The sequence below is a fragment of the Chiloscyllium plagiosum genome, chromosome 6, assembly GCF_004010195.1.
Source record: "Chiloscyllium plagiosum isolate BGI_BamShark_2017 chromosome 6, ASM401019v2, whole genome shotgun sequence".
NCBI classification, from domain to species: Eukaryota; Metazoa; Chordata; class Chondrichthyes; order Orectolobiformes; family Hemiscylliidae; genus Chiloscyllium; species Chiloscyllium plagiosum.
The window spans coordinates 98,897,070-98,911,662 of record NC_057715.1 but is presented as its reverse complement, the minus strand read 5'-3'; the positions used below and the strand labels follow the sequence as shown (position 1 = coordinate 98,911,662).

Sequence of the window (14,593 nt, the reverse complement as noted above, 5' to 3'; positions counted from 1 at the left end):
AGATGCTGGAGATCAGAGCTGAAAATGTGTTGCTGGAAAAGCGCAGATCAGGCAGCATCCAGGGAATAGGAGAATCGACGTTTCGGGCATAAGCCCTTCTCAACTTCACATATGCTGTTTAAAACATAATTTATACACTTAACTGATCCACTGGATACTTTCATTCCTGGTATGTTCTTTTGTGTCACCTGTCTCATTCTTCGAATTTATTTCGTAAATTCTTATCACGTACTTATTGCTTACAGTAATCAATTATTTATATTTATAGGGCTCAAATTTCTTTAAGGTTTAACAATAAATCATGGCCATTCCCGAATATAAAAATTGTCAGTGTCCTTCAGTGAGGAGCTGTAGTGATGGCGAAGATAGTGAAAAAATTATATCTGGGTTAGATTTGCTACCCGAAGTCCCTCAGGTTTGGCCATTCATTGAAACCACGTCACATCTGTATCCTAACTCCATCCATTCACTTTAGCTCCTTATCCCATAACACTGAAAAGAATTAAGTTACACCAAACAAAACTGAAAGCTTTCAGTATAAATTGTAAGGTAATAGTGGATTATTTACTTAATGCTATTTTTACAGAATTTATTACCTTAATTGTCTTAAAATCAGAGATGAATTTTAGATGAACAGACAGGACTAGTTATCTGTATGCACTCTTGCGCCATAGCTTTAAAGTCTAAGGATTTATTCTGGGCTCACTAATAGCCTTAAGTTAACTTAGGAGGCTGAATAGATGCAATGTATGCATTAGTGTACGTTAGTGAGGACAGGGTTCAACCCGGCAGTGACAATTTTCTTTCCTGCTCTGGTATCAATATCATGGCTCACATTAGAAAATGGCTGTTTTTCTCAGTCAGCTTCCCACAGGAAATCAAACCTTGTGGGCTAGAGAATGTCAAAAATGGATAAAGTGCCCCCCTAGCAATGAAGGTTACGATTGATGACAATGAAAACATTGGAGCAAACAGGCCCAAGGCAGGGGTGGCGAGAGAGAGGGAGAGCGAGCGAAGAGCAGGCAGGCCCAAGGCAGAGGTGGGGGGGGAGGTCGAGCCTTGTGCTGAATGCAAACGTAGAATGGCCAGGTGCCTATGGACTACGATGTTTAACTATTAACAGTGTTTCTTTGTTTTTCTATGTTTTACTAAGAAAGACTGAAAAGTTTAACTTCTTAACTTGCTTTATTTTCCTGCTGTGTGTCTCGGTACATTTGTTCCTAAGATGGTGTCGTATGTAGCAGCTTGTAAACTCTTCACTGTACTCCTGTAAATCAGTACATGTGACAAAGTTAATTCAATGAAATCATTTATATACAGAGAAATAATAAGTCAATTACTCAAAGTGATTTAATGTTCAGATTACCTGTGGTATCATTCTAGTCGAGTAGAATCGTGCCAAAGCAATGCATCATTGATTATGTGCAATAATACCTAACCTCAATACTCAAACACAGCCGAATACAAGATCAGAATAGAATAGCTCATCTAAAAATACGTGCAACTTATTGTATTAGATACCAATGACTTAGCACAACTGAACACAAGCAACATGGCAGTTTCCTTTTAATATTTCATACCGCTTGGAGAAGCACATTATACAGCTTACATGAATTTAATGCGATCAGAGGAAACAAAAATAATTCCACTGGTAAATGCTTTAAACAATTTGAATACTGCAAACATAAATAAATAAAATTTGCAAAAAAGATTACATGAAACATGAACAGTTTTGGACGGAATGGTTGTTCATATACATTATTTACATGAAAAAGCGGACTTAAATCATAAGCGCATCCCCAAGTTAACATGGCTATGATAAGCATTACTCATTAATTTACAGAACTGGCAAACGTTACCAGTATGTTACAACATAATAAACTGTGTACAAGTACCACTTAGTTTTCATCTATTACAATATTCTCAACGAAGACCTTTTCAGCTTTCCAAACAGACCGTTTTCTACTTAAGAGAAACTTTTGATGGATGCTTTTGAATTGAAAGAAGGTTGCTGTGTTATACAAATGGCCCTAAATGTAAAAACATTTACGCCAGCTAAATTGAAAGTGAGCAAATTTATCCTGCAGAGCTATTTACAAATCTATTCTGACTGATTGGTCTTCTGGTGACATTAGTGGCATATTTTCTTTATCGTATGGTACATGGAGAGAATCTTTATATGAAATGCAATACTTTTGGAGCAACGGTAAAAGAAAAAACAATTAAGATACAATTCTGCATAATTTGCTCTGAATAAAATTATTTTATGTCAACTTGCTTTTGCATCATGTAAAACAGCAACAAATATGTTCGACAAAGATTAAAAATTCTGTAAACCTTGTAAATACATTGAGTGCCATTCCCTTAAAAATCAACAGTGCAATGAAAACATTTTATTCACTCTATTAGGGTGTTTATATACAAGGACCCCAGGTTATTTTTGAGAGCAGATGTTAATGCAAGCATGTGCCTTGAAATGTAGAAACTCATAGGGCATTAACTTCCATATTTGTCTAATACATACACAGAAGCAAGTGGAATGTGTATGACTGTTGAGAGTCTGGCAGATATGTAATGCAGTTTAGATGCCACAGACCACAGTGTAACTTTTCAAAACACACAAATTATATAACTCTTCAATGACCCTCAGTGAAAATGACCCTCAGTGCCCTTAGAAAATTCCACATCTCAGCTGTATTGTCGGGCACTTTAAGGATACAAGAAGTGTTCTGCAGCAACCATTTGTTTTAAAACTAATCAAGTTGCATGGAAATACAAATGATCTGATCCAACTCCTATGTTTAAACAATAGTTACTTTAATATACATCCCTTCCTTGATAACCAAGGTAAAATTAGAGCTGAGCTCAGTCAAAAAAGATTACAATATTGTTATGAAGCCAGAAAAAGTAGCCTTTTCTCCAAGGACATAAATAAAATAGGACAAGAGATATGGGATTTATTATTAAACCATAAGGATGGTCTTATGAATATGGCTAAGAAATAATTAGAGTTGCGAGTATAAAGGGAACCAGTTTCAGAAACTAGAATGGATGCAAAACATTGAATGCAAATTTGAACGTTTCTAATGTGGGAAAAGCTGCGATAAGCATGGAGACAAGCTTTAATGAATTGCATGGCCTTTTCTTTCCTCAATGTTCAAAGGCATTCAAATTTTTGAAACTTCAGCGTGAATCTTGAGAAAGAAGTGACATCTCCTTTTCTCTTTCTGGAATTGTAATGTTGTTTCGTGTGTAAACTCAATGCCCTTTGGACAAACTCAGATCTAACAGAAACTAAAAAGTGCACATTTTTGACAAGACCATGACTGAGCTGTGTTTTTACTGCTATGATTAGGAAAGTAGATATGTTAGCAGATATTCTGTAAAACAGGAGCTATTGTCATCGGTTCGGGCAACCTAACTGCAAATGCAATGCACAATGTTTTGGTTTAATCTGTATTGGTGACTGAATTGGAAAGCTCAAGCAAATAGTTCTCTTATTCTCAAAAGTAGTGAAAAAACACATCTTCAAGTTCCATATGACCTGCTCTCTGTAAAACACATAACTAAGACTCTTACCTAGTAAGCCACCTGAAGCGTACACAGATTTGGAACTGATTACCCTCAGCTTTTCAACAATAGTCAATGTCCAGCCATTGTGTACTGCTTTCACTGAGGGACATTCCCTTCCTGTGTGCCTCAATTTTTTTTTTTAAAAAAACAAAAATTCTTTTCAAATGGCAGTCCCACAATCTACTCTATCATGTACTATATTACATATTGACAAACTAACCAAAACAGCATGCTCTACATATACAGAGGAAAAAGACCAAATTGGGGGATGGTGGAACATTTACATCTCAAGAAACATTTAACCGTTCAACAGCTACTCTTTTTGGTGGACAGCTATCTTTACTATGTATGTTTCACTGTTAAAAACCCCACAACTATTACTAGAAATGAGTAGTCATTCATAGCAGTCACATTTGGTTAAGGTCTTTTTCCTATTTTAAGTGTCGACTTTTCCAAACGTTCCTTCTGGTGGTCTGTAATGTTTTGGAAAAGCCTTCAATTGTAGAATATTAAATGCGTACTTGCGACATCCAACATTCTTCATCGTGTTTTCTCGGCGACATCCCTCGCTGGGGAAGAAACAAGTACAGAGAATGATAGAAGCAAAGAAAAAAAATGACACAAAGTAAAGACTTAAGACAATGATAAGATGTGTATTTTGTTAATAAGAGGAGCAACAGAATGGTAAGCGGTGATTATGCAATACGTGCTTCACAGACAATTATTAAATTGCCAGATTTGTATGTATACGTTTTTTAAAAAAGAGGAGTTTTAAGTTAAATTTGAATCTTACTATAACACACCCAAAATAACTTTTATTTAGACTCCTTTTCAGATTTAACCATTGTTGTAACTTGACATCAAGTACTTATGTTCACGTTACAAGTTACAAATTGCAATTGGCGATTATAAACACTACCAGTTTACTAATTTGTGAACCTGACTTGAAAACTGGCAGCTCAATGCTAAGGTTTTTTTTAATACAGTCAGGGCTACCAGAAAAGAGGAATTATCTTCCAAATCAACTCCTCCACGCATTAAATTCAACTGCATTTAATGCTGAATGGGTAAATGCACTGAACAATGCGGCTGTAGGGATGATTTTCACTATGCGCTGTGCTAAGTAGTAACCAGAGCACAGAAAACTACCTAAGCATCCATGAAACATAACTTGAAGATTAAAAAAGGGAAGAATATCGCATTTCTTAAAATAAAACTAAAGTGCAAGTCTCTGCGTAGGGCATTTGATAATTTACCATACAGCATGAGGCAGTCAATAGGCTCAGAAGCTGGATCTTTGGAAAGCTATCCATTTAGTCCCATTTCTTTGCGCTTTCTCTGTGACACTGCACAAGATCTAAGCCAAGCTTAAAGTGTTATTGAATTATCCACTAACAGAGGCTAAATGGGTGTGCTATAAGGCAGAAGCAGAATGCAGTACAACAGATCTTTTGTATTTACATAAGCAAATTAGTTATGCTTGCTCAGATGTCTGGGCAGATTTTTTTTAAAATGGCAAAGCATTTATGTAAGCAAGTCATGAAGCAAGTTATCCCAAAACTGGCCAACATACACATTTTAGAGGGTTATTATATTTCAAAATAATTTTAAATACAATTTTATTCTGTTAAATACAGATAAGCAGTTTTGAAGAGGTTTTACCACTTCTGCAGTTTCATCCAAGGAAGTGCCGTGGTTTCAGAACCCAACACAAAAAGAACATTACAATAGAACAGTCACACAACAAACAGAAAAGTTATGACTGCACTAGAATGTATAAAAAGGGCTTAAATAAAGTTGAAAATACAGTATATGCACTGTCCTTTTACTTTAGATATATTTCAAGAAACTGAGGTACTGGTCATGTTTCTATTACAAGAGTGTTCATGTATATAGTTGATATAATCTTTAATACATCCTCTATTGTAAGCCTTGATAAAATATATACAAAGTACAGTGTAAAGTTCAACATTGGTAAGGCATATTTTACGGTGGACAATTCTATTGCACATCCTTCCATTCAGTGGCTTTTCAGAAACAATTAGCTAATCTTGTCTAAAAAAAACTTTATTTTTAAAATATAAAAATGGCTTCTCTTCATTGGCATCGAAATCTGGCCAGCAGATAAGCCAGGCTCAGAAAGACGCATACAATCATTAAATTGGGGCTAAGAGCAAGTAAAGGGATGGAATAGAGGAGACTGGGGTCAAGCCTGCAATCACGGATAGGCACCAGGCCACTCAAGTTCTTCTGTGTGACTACCTCCCGCGTTCCAATGCTGTGAAAAGGGAAAATGTAGGAAATGGCAGAGGAGGAAGAGGGTTGGGAGGGTGTAAGAAAGCAAAACAAACATGCAGCAAACAGCATAAAAAGAATAGGTGAGAATATTTCAAACAGAAGGGAAGAGGAAAAGGAGAGAAGGGGCAAGTTTTTTTTAAAACAAATACAGAAATACAAAGTATCAGGTAATTAGGAAATAAAGCACCAAAACCAGCAAATTAACAGAAGAGTGACCAAAGTAACACATTAGAAAGGGAAAGAGTGAAAAAGGAGAAAAAAAAGAGAAAAGTTGAAAATTCAGAAAGAATGACAATGGTTTCTCATGTTCAGTCTGTATGTATCAAGTACATGCTGCACTCTCATGCCTGGTCATGCTTCAAACTGCACAAGCAAACTGAACGTGAATAACCATCCTTGTATTTAGCCCTTTCTCACCTTCAAAGGGAAATATTATACAAAGTAGCCACAGAAATAAAGCTGTCATATAGTTCATCTAGAAATTTCTCTGCAGTCCCAATAACATAGTTGTGCAATAAGGATAAGAGGCGGTAATATTCTTGCATAATAATAAACTTCCTCTTTTAGAGTGGTGTTAAACTCTCTTTGTGAATGTGGAAATATTCCATATTTATGATACCAATATCACAAATATAGGAAAGTTGAAGAGGCTGGAAATTAAGTGCAATTCTTAGCTTCATATAATCTTTAGAATGTTTCTTTAAACAATTTAGTTATCTGTGAGAATAAAGGGCAATCATTTATTTGGAGAAATTTAGAACACCAACTAAAAGCACTGCCGACATACTTAGGTGAGACAGGATTAAATAACAGGTAAACAGAGAAAGGATAAGAAAACTACAAGGAACTTTGAGACAAGGCTTTGACACAAGGCACACAATAAAACTAACTTTGAAACATCAGTGACTGCAAACAGGATTCGACCACAGTTAGTGTTGGGCCATTTACTGTGTTCTTATCCTTTCTTTGAAATGTACCGCAAATGTAGAACATATTGTTAATTAGTGCTGAAATGTTTTCAATATTTGAGTGTTATTTAAAGTATTTCATGTTAACAACATTTGTAAAACATGTAAAACAAAACCGATGACTGCTGCATAAATGACGAAAGAAATGAAAAGCTCAGACAATTCTTTACTTTTAGTCACGTTCATGTAGCTTTTATAAAAAAGTAACAAGCAACTTCACTGCTGTTGTGAACTGAGCAAATGGAATGAGAGCAAACTGCAGAAGAGTTTCTTTTGTTTCAGCTGCACCGGGTAAACTAAAATTACATCCAGGCTGAGCATTTCAGCTTATCAAGATAGTTCCCTGTTTTCAAACTTCTAAAGCTTCTAACTAATTTTAAATGTAATTCAATTTAAATAGAAAATACTGATGAAAAATTTAGTTTTAAATATTACATTTTCTGCTTTCAACAATAATTTAATATCATCTGATTTTGGGAAAAAAAAGACAGAAACCTAGACTGAAGTTTCTCTGCATGGGTCACACGAAACCTGCTGAGTTTCTCAAGCAATTTGTTTTCGTACTAGAAAATACAAGTTTGGCAGTGCTCTAGTTAGCTACTTTTATGCAAGTACTGAAGCAAATGAGCTGAAGGCAAAGCCTGAAACATTTGGGGGCGGCACGGTGGCTCAGTAGTTAGCACTGCTGCCTCACAGCACCAACGTCCCAGCTTCAATTCCAGCCTTGGGTGACTGCGCGGAGTTTGTACATTCTCCCAGTGTCTGCATGGGTTTCCCCTGGGTGCTCCGGTTTCCTCCCACAGTCCAAAGATGTGCAGGTCAGGTAAATGGCCAAGTGAAATTGCCCGTAGTGTTAGGTGCATTAGTCAGAGGGAAATGGGACAGGGTGGGTACTCTTCAGCGGGTCAGTGTGGACTTGTTGGGCTGAAGAGCCTGTTTCCACACTGTAGGGAATCTAATCTAATCATGACAGCAAGGAGTAGACCAATCGACCCCTCAAGCCTCTTTTGGCATTCTGTGAGATCACAATTGTTCATTGAACTCAACATCCTAATCCCATTCTCCTCCCACCTTCCTCACCCCACCCGCCACTCCCTTGATCCCTTTAGGCACAAGACTATATCCACTTCCTTCTTGAAAACAGACAATATTTTGGCCTCAACCACCTTCTGTGGCAGTGAATTCATATGCTCACTACTCTAGGTGAAGAAATTTCTCCTCATCTCAGCCCTAAAAGGCTTACCCTTTATCGTTAAATTTATGACCCCTAATTCTGGACTCCCCTACCATCAAGAATATTCTTCCAGCATTTAACCTGTCTAGTCCTGAGAATTTTATAGGTCTCAATGAGATACCCCTGATTTTGTTAAACTCCAGCGAATACAACCTTAACTAACTCAACCTTCCCTCATTCATCAGTCCTGCTACCCCAGGAATCAATTTGGTCAACTTTTGCTGCATTCCTTCTATGGCGAGAACATCCTGCATCATAAGGAAACCAAACTTGCACAAAATATTCCAGGTGCAGCTTCAACAATGTTGTGTGTAATTGCAACAAGACAGCCTTGCTCCTGTACTCAAAACTTCTCACTAATGCCTTCTTTACTGCCTGCTGCACCTGCATGCTTACTTTCAAATGACTGGTTCAAGAGGCTACCCAGGTCATTGAACATTGTAGATTGAGACAGGGCAGTCATTCAAATAATAATCTGCCTTTCTATTTTTAGCAAATAAAGTGGATAAGCTCACATTTATCCACATTATTACTATATCTGCCATTTATTTGTCTACTCACTCAGCCTGTCCAAATCACACTGCAATACCTCTGCGTCCTCCATACAACTTACCCTTCAACCCAGCTTTGAGTCATCTGCAAATTTTGAGATATTAAATTTAGCTCCCTCACCTAAATCACTGTATCCCCAGTCACTGTTCCAGCTCCGAAACCTGGACTTCCAGGAGCTGCAGCTGGAGACGCTTTCTGCGTACATTCTGGAAATGTGTCTAGCTTCCCACATACAGCAGCAGGAGGAGCACACAATGCCTGCCATTACTTACCCCTTTAAATTAAACCTTTTAGAATATGCTTAACATGAATCACAGGCTGACCTAACTTGGAGATATTTTTGAAAAAGTAACAAAGGGTTTACGAGGATAATGTTGAGCATCTGGTGTACATGGACTTACAGTGCAACACAAAAGCCTTGAGAAAAGTTACAACAGTTCATGGAATAAAAGGGACAACAGCAACACATATACAAAATTGACAGTGATAAGAAACAGAGTAAGGGTCAATAGATATTTTTCAATTGGAGGAAGATTGGTACTGGAGCTCCTCAGGAGTGTGTGTTGGTGCCCTTCCTTTTCCTGTTATATATTAATGATCAAGATCTTGGTGCATAGAAAACAATTTCAAAGTGTATGGATGACATAAATCTGGGAAGTAGTGTAAACTGTCTAGACAAAAGTACAGAATTTCACAGACACATACAAGTTGGAGGAGTGGATAGATAGGTGGCAGATGAAGTTTAATGGAGCAAGGTGGCAGGTGATGCATTTTGGTAGGAAGAGCATGGACAGACAATATAAACATAATGGATACAATTTTAAAGGAGGTGCAGAGGCACAGGGACCTGAAGGTGTACACAAATCACTGAAGGTGGTGGGACAGGGCAATTACATTTAGACTGGGTGGAGAGAGCATTGAATAAAGTATACTGTGTCCTGGACTTTATTAATATGGGCATAAAGTACAAGAGCAAGGAGGTGATACTGAATTTGTTAGAACTCAGCTGGACTAGTGTGTACTGTTTTGTATGCCACACGATGGGAATATAGAGATGCACTGAAGACCATGCAGAAGAGGTCAAGAATGGTTCTAGGTGAAGTTTAAAAAAGGGGCATCTTCAATGTGACCCAAATGTAAAATAAGCGTAGGTACTCTCACCCATTGCTTCTGGACATGCCACAGGCTCGGTGTTTATTGGAGCGCTGTGGCAGGAGAGATAGGGAGGGTATTGAGGACTGAAGTTAAAGTAGATCCAATCTCTCTCCTCTTAAGTCTACTGAATTCATCGTCTTTAGACTGGCATGGGAAGAAACTATTTAATATTCTTACATACTGTGCACAGAAGAATATTCTAATGAACTGGGCACCTGACAACCCTGCCGGGCTTGCTGGGATGGCGATAATTAATTATGGAAAACATTCCCTTGGATTTTTTTTTTTAACAAAAGTGGTGCAGCACACAACAGATCATTTTTATAAGACATGGCAGCCCAATTTGAGTTATTTGGATATAGATATATTGGCTATCTTAACTAGGGCGTATGTTTAACCAGTACGGTTAGGTTTATTGAGCCCTGAGCCCTAGAGGGAGCACTCCTGAGTTAACATGGGTATATATACAATGCCCCCGTTCTTTTGTTTGGGAGTTCTGCGGTCGAGCATAGCTATTCTGTTTTTTTTCCTTTGCTTTTTTTTAATCTATTAGTCAGTTACTTATTTATTGGTGTTGTTTTGCACAGCGTTAGGTTTTGTATTATAGGGTAGGTTAGCAATTGGTAGACAGTAGTTGTATTGCAATTTGCGTTTTTTTTCTCTTTATTATATTGGTATTTGTTATTGGTTGTATTTTTAATGACTTTTTTGCTAGTTCCAGGAATGAGAAACTTCAACTATGAAGACAGACAGGAGAAATTCAGACTGTTTTCCTTGAATAGAAGGCGGCTAAGGAGATATGATAAAGGGCTGAATAAACTAAGTAGGGAGTTAGAGGCCTGAAAATTATGTTTCTGTGGCTATGTGCAATTACGTCAAGTTTTTGTTTTGGAGAAATTCTCACCATGAAACTAGTGAAATTTCTTCTTGCTTCTTACCAAGCATTCTCCATTACCATCACCTGGCTCCACGCTGTCACTTACATTTGATTCCATCCCCCCTTAACTATCTGCCACTTCTGGAACAAGTTGCCAAATCACTGACAAGACCAATATCCTGGTAAAAGGTCACTGTGCACCTGGATGGTGCTGGTATTCTGAAGCTGTCCTGCTTAGTCAAAGACAAAATTTGACAGGAAGCTGGAGGTCCTAGTCAAAGGAGTGCTGCGAAGTTTAAGGCATCCTCTTCCCATCATAGAATCCCTACAGTGTGGAAACAGGCCCTTCGGCCCAACAAGTCCACGCCAACCCTCCGAAGAGTATCCCACCCAAACCCATTCCCCATTACTCTACATTTACCTCTGACTAATGCACCTAACCTACACATCCCTGAACACAATGGGCAATTTAGCATGGCCAATTCACCTAACTTGCACATCTTTGGACTGTCGGGGGAAACCGGACACCTGGAGGAAACCCATGGACACAGGGGGAGAATGTGCAAACTCCACACAGACACAGTCGCCTGAGGCTGGAATCGAACCCAGGTCCCTGGCACTGTGAGGCAGCAGTGCTAACCAGAGCCACTGTGCCATCCCAGTTCCTGTTCAGCCAGCAAAAGGATTCCAAATCTGACAGCCCGTTCTGAGGTAGCCATCTGAGTTGGTGCCATCTTAACAGCTTGCTTTGCCTGGGTCAACGTCACACTTTGCTCTCTGTTAATGCACCCAAACTCCATCAAAATTCATGCTCTGCCAGGATCATCACTGCTTGTGACTCGCTCTCACATCCTCATCACATACAACATTAATCCTACACAGCCTCTGTGCAGCCCCGTCACTCACTTAGGATATCTCATAACCATCCATACCAACATTGATAGCCATACCACCCACATTCACTGTACCAGAGTCTGCCCTTTCTTATATTCCAGATAACAGAATTATGGAATGCCTTCGCTAATGGCATTATGGGTCTACCTACGTCAAATAAAATATACAGTTCAAGGTGGCAGGCCACAACCACCCTATTGAGGGCAACTAAGGATGGGCAATAAATACTGGCCAGACCAGCAATGCCCACGTTCCGTGAATGATGTTTTAAAAACTAGGGCAGAAAGTGCAGAGATAGGGGAGGGGAGCATAGTATAGGATCGTCCCCTCCTTTGGGCTGACGTATCTTATCTGTTACAGAAGATTGGGACTGCTCCTGTAGGGCAACCGAAACATCTACGTCCTGCCAACTGAGTAGGTACCATTTTTCATTTCACTGCAACTCTCACTGTAACCCCACTGTCAGTCTCATTCACTGGATACCACTTATAACCACTGACTATGAGGGTCTCTCTCTCTCTTTCTCTCAAATATTGCAGGTACCTCTAAAATGTCAAAGAGCTCTGGAGAAAAGCCAGCTCCAGCAGAAGCAACCTCCCAGGTTTCTGAGGCTGAGTGTACATCAGAGGAAGCATCAGCAAGACTTCCTCCTGCACCTCCACTAACTCCAAAATCAACACCTCAGCTGAAAGGTTAGTCTTATTAAGTTTGGGAAAACAAGCTGGTGAACAGTTTACTTCAATAGCTCCACAGTTGGCTGAGGAAGCAGCACTCCAGCCCCAGTGGCAGGTTCAGAAAGAATAAAACCTTTTGAGGACATTGGGGGCAATGAATTAAATATGAATTCTCACATTTATGCAAATTTCATGGTTTTTCTTCTACACCTGTTTGATTGCGTCTCTGTAGTCCCAAATGCAATTGTCCCAGCATGATACCTAGCTTCATATCCACACAAGATACCTGTTGGATCAATGTCTGTGTTGAGAGGCTGCTTTGGATACTCAACAGATTTTGATCTATCACAAAACTGGCCCTTTTTTTTTAAATAAAAAAAGCTGTTCCTTTTCTCAAGGATACCGTGTCCTAATTTTTCTCAGATGGGCCATAAAACAGCCCACGCTCTGAATCGGCTGAAGTGGTACACAGACTAAAAGGAGGCCTGTTTGTTTATACATAAACAGGAGAGACTTTAGGCCAAAGTTTTTAGGTTTTATAAGTAACCTGTATAATGAAAGGGGAGTGGTCAGACCTGGAAGCTGGATTCTGGTTTTTAATCAGTGGCAGCAGAGGATGTATGGAAGGAGGCTGGAAACCTCGCTCTCTCTTTCTCTCCTTCTGCACTTCTAATCTCGACCTGTGAGCCTCTATTCCATTTTTACTGTGTTTAAGGGGTTTGTTTATTGGGACTGTTGTATATTTTCCAAACAGCTTAATTTAGTCTAGTTTGGATAGACTGAGTTCTAGGGTTATTCTGTTCTTTGTATTTCATTCCATAATTTGGTGAATAAATTTTTATCTGTTTTAAAACCAGGTAGTCAACCTAGCTAACTTACTCTGGGTAATTTTCGCTGTACACGTACCAAAACAAGTAGCGAAGATATGGTCTGGGCTGCCTGCTTAAGTATGTTTTGAGTGGTCTGGCCTAGTCCATTACAGATTGCCATTGACTGATCATGTACAGTAGTTGTGTAATCAGTTCTGAAGAGGAGCCTTTGAACTTGAAATGTTAGTGTTGTTTCCCCCTCCACAGATGTTGCCAGATGAGAGTTTCTTCAGCATTTAGAGTGTAGTTTCGCTCGCTCAGCTGTAGGTTTGATATCCAGACGTTTCATTATCTGGTGAGGTAACATCATCAGTGGCGACCTCCAAGTGAAGTGAAGCGGTTGTCTCCTGGTTTCTATTTGTATGTTTGTCCTGGATGGGGGTTCCTGGGGTTTGTGGTGATGTCATTTCCTGTTCGTTTTCTGAGGGGTTGATAGATGGTATCCAGATCTGTGTGTTTGTTTATGGCGCTGTGGTTGGAGTGCCAGGCCTCTAGGAATTCTCTGGCATGTCTTTGCTTAGCCTGTCCCAGGATAGATGTGTTGTCCCAGTCGAATTGGTGTTTTTTTTCATCCGTGTGTAGGGCTACGAGGGAGAGGGGGTTGTGTCTTTTTGTGGCCAGCTGGTTTTTGAGAGTGTTGGTGGGTTTGTGTGCTACTAGAATTCCGAGGGGTCTTAATAGTCTGGCTGTCATTTCTGAAACTTCTTTGATGTATGTAAAGGTGGTTAGAGTTTCTGGCTGTGTTTGGTCTGTTTGTCGTGGTTTGTTCTTGAGGAATCTGCGGACTGTATTTTTTTGAGTATCCGTTCTTCTCAAATACATTGTATAGGTGGTTCTCCTCTGATTTCCGAAGTTCGTCTGTGTTGCAGTGTGTGGTGGCTCGTTGGAATAGTGTTCTGATACTTCGTTTGTGTGTGTTGGGATGGCTGCTGGTGTAGTTAAGTATTTGGTCAGCGTTTGTCGGTTTTCTGTATACGCAGGCTTGTAGTTCTCCGTTGTCCTTTCTTTATGCCTGTGAGGGTGTTGTTGATGATGTTAGATGTCTCTTCTATCTTGTTTCGTTTTGTGATGACAAAGGTGTCACCTACGTAGCAGACCCAGATTTTTGGGTCCAACGAAAACATCATGAAGCTAGTGGACCTGTGCCTCACCACCGACTTCACCTTCAACAACATACTCTACAAACAAACCAACGGCACACCCATGGGTTCTCCACTATCAGGATTCATAGCAGAAGCGGTAATGCAAGACTAGGACAAAGCCCTATCACCAATCAAACCAAAAATCTGGGTCCGCTACGTAGATGACACCTCTGTCATCACAAAACGAAACAAGATAGAAGAGACACTTAACATCAATAAAGTTCACCAAGGAGGAAGAAACCGACAACAAACTCACATTCCTGGACGTCACAGTTGAAAGAAAGGACAACGGAGAATACAAACCTTGCGTATACAGAAAACCGACAAACACTGACCAAATACTTAACTACACCAGCA

At 39.3% G+C, this 14,593-nt stretch overlaps 1 protein-coding gene across 12 annotated transcripts in view; it reads right to left on the bottom strand.

Moving 5' to 3' along the window:
- Positions 1-1,549: 1,549 nt before the first annotated feature.
- The window catches only part of LOC122550870 (inositol polyphosphate-4-phosphatase type I A), a 201,258-nt gene continuing 188,214 nt past the window's right edge, over positions 1,550-14,593 (bottom strand). For 9 of the 12 annotated variants that reach the window (XM_043692245.1, XM_043692250.1, XM_043692248.1 and 6 more), the window contains one exon: positions 4,149-5,851. In XM_043692245.1, the coding sequence (XP_043548180.1) occupies positions 5,671-5,851 (181 nt within the window). In that variant the 3' untranslated portion in view covers positions 4,149-5,670. The other 3 variants (XM_043692251.1, XM_043692257.1, XM_043692255.1) reach the window with 1 other exon arrangement.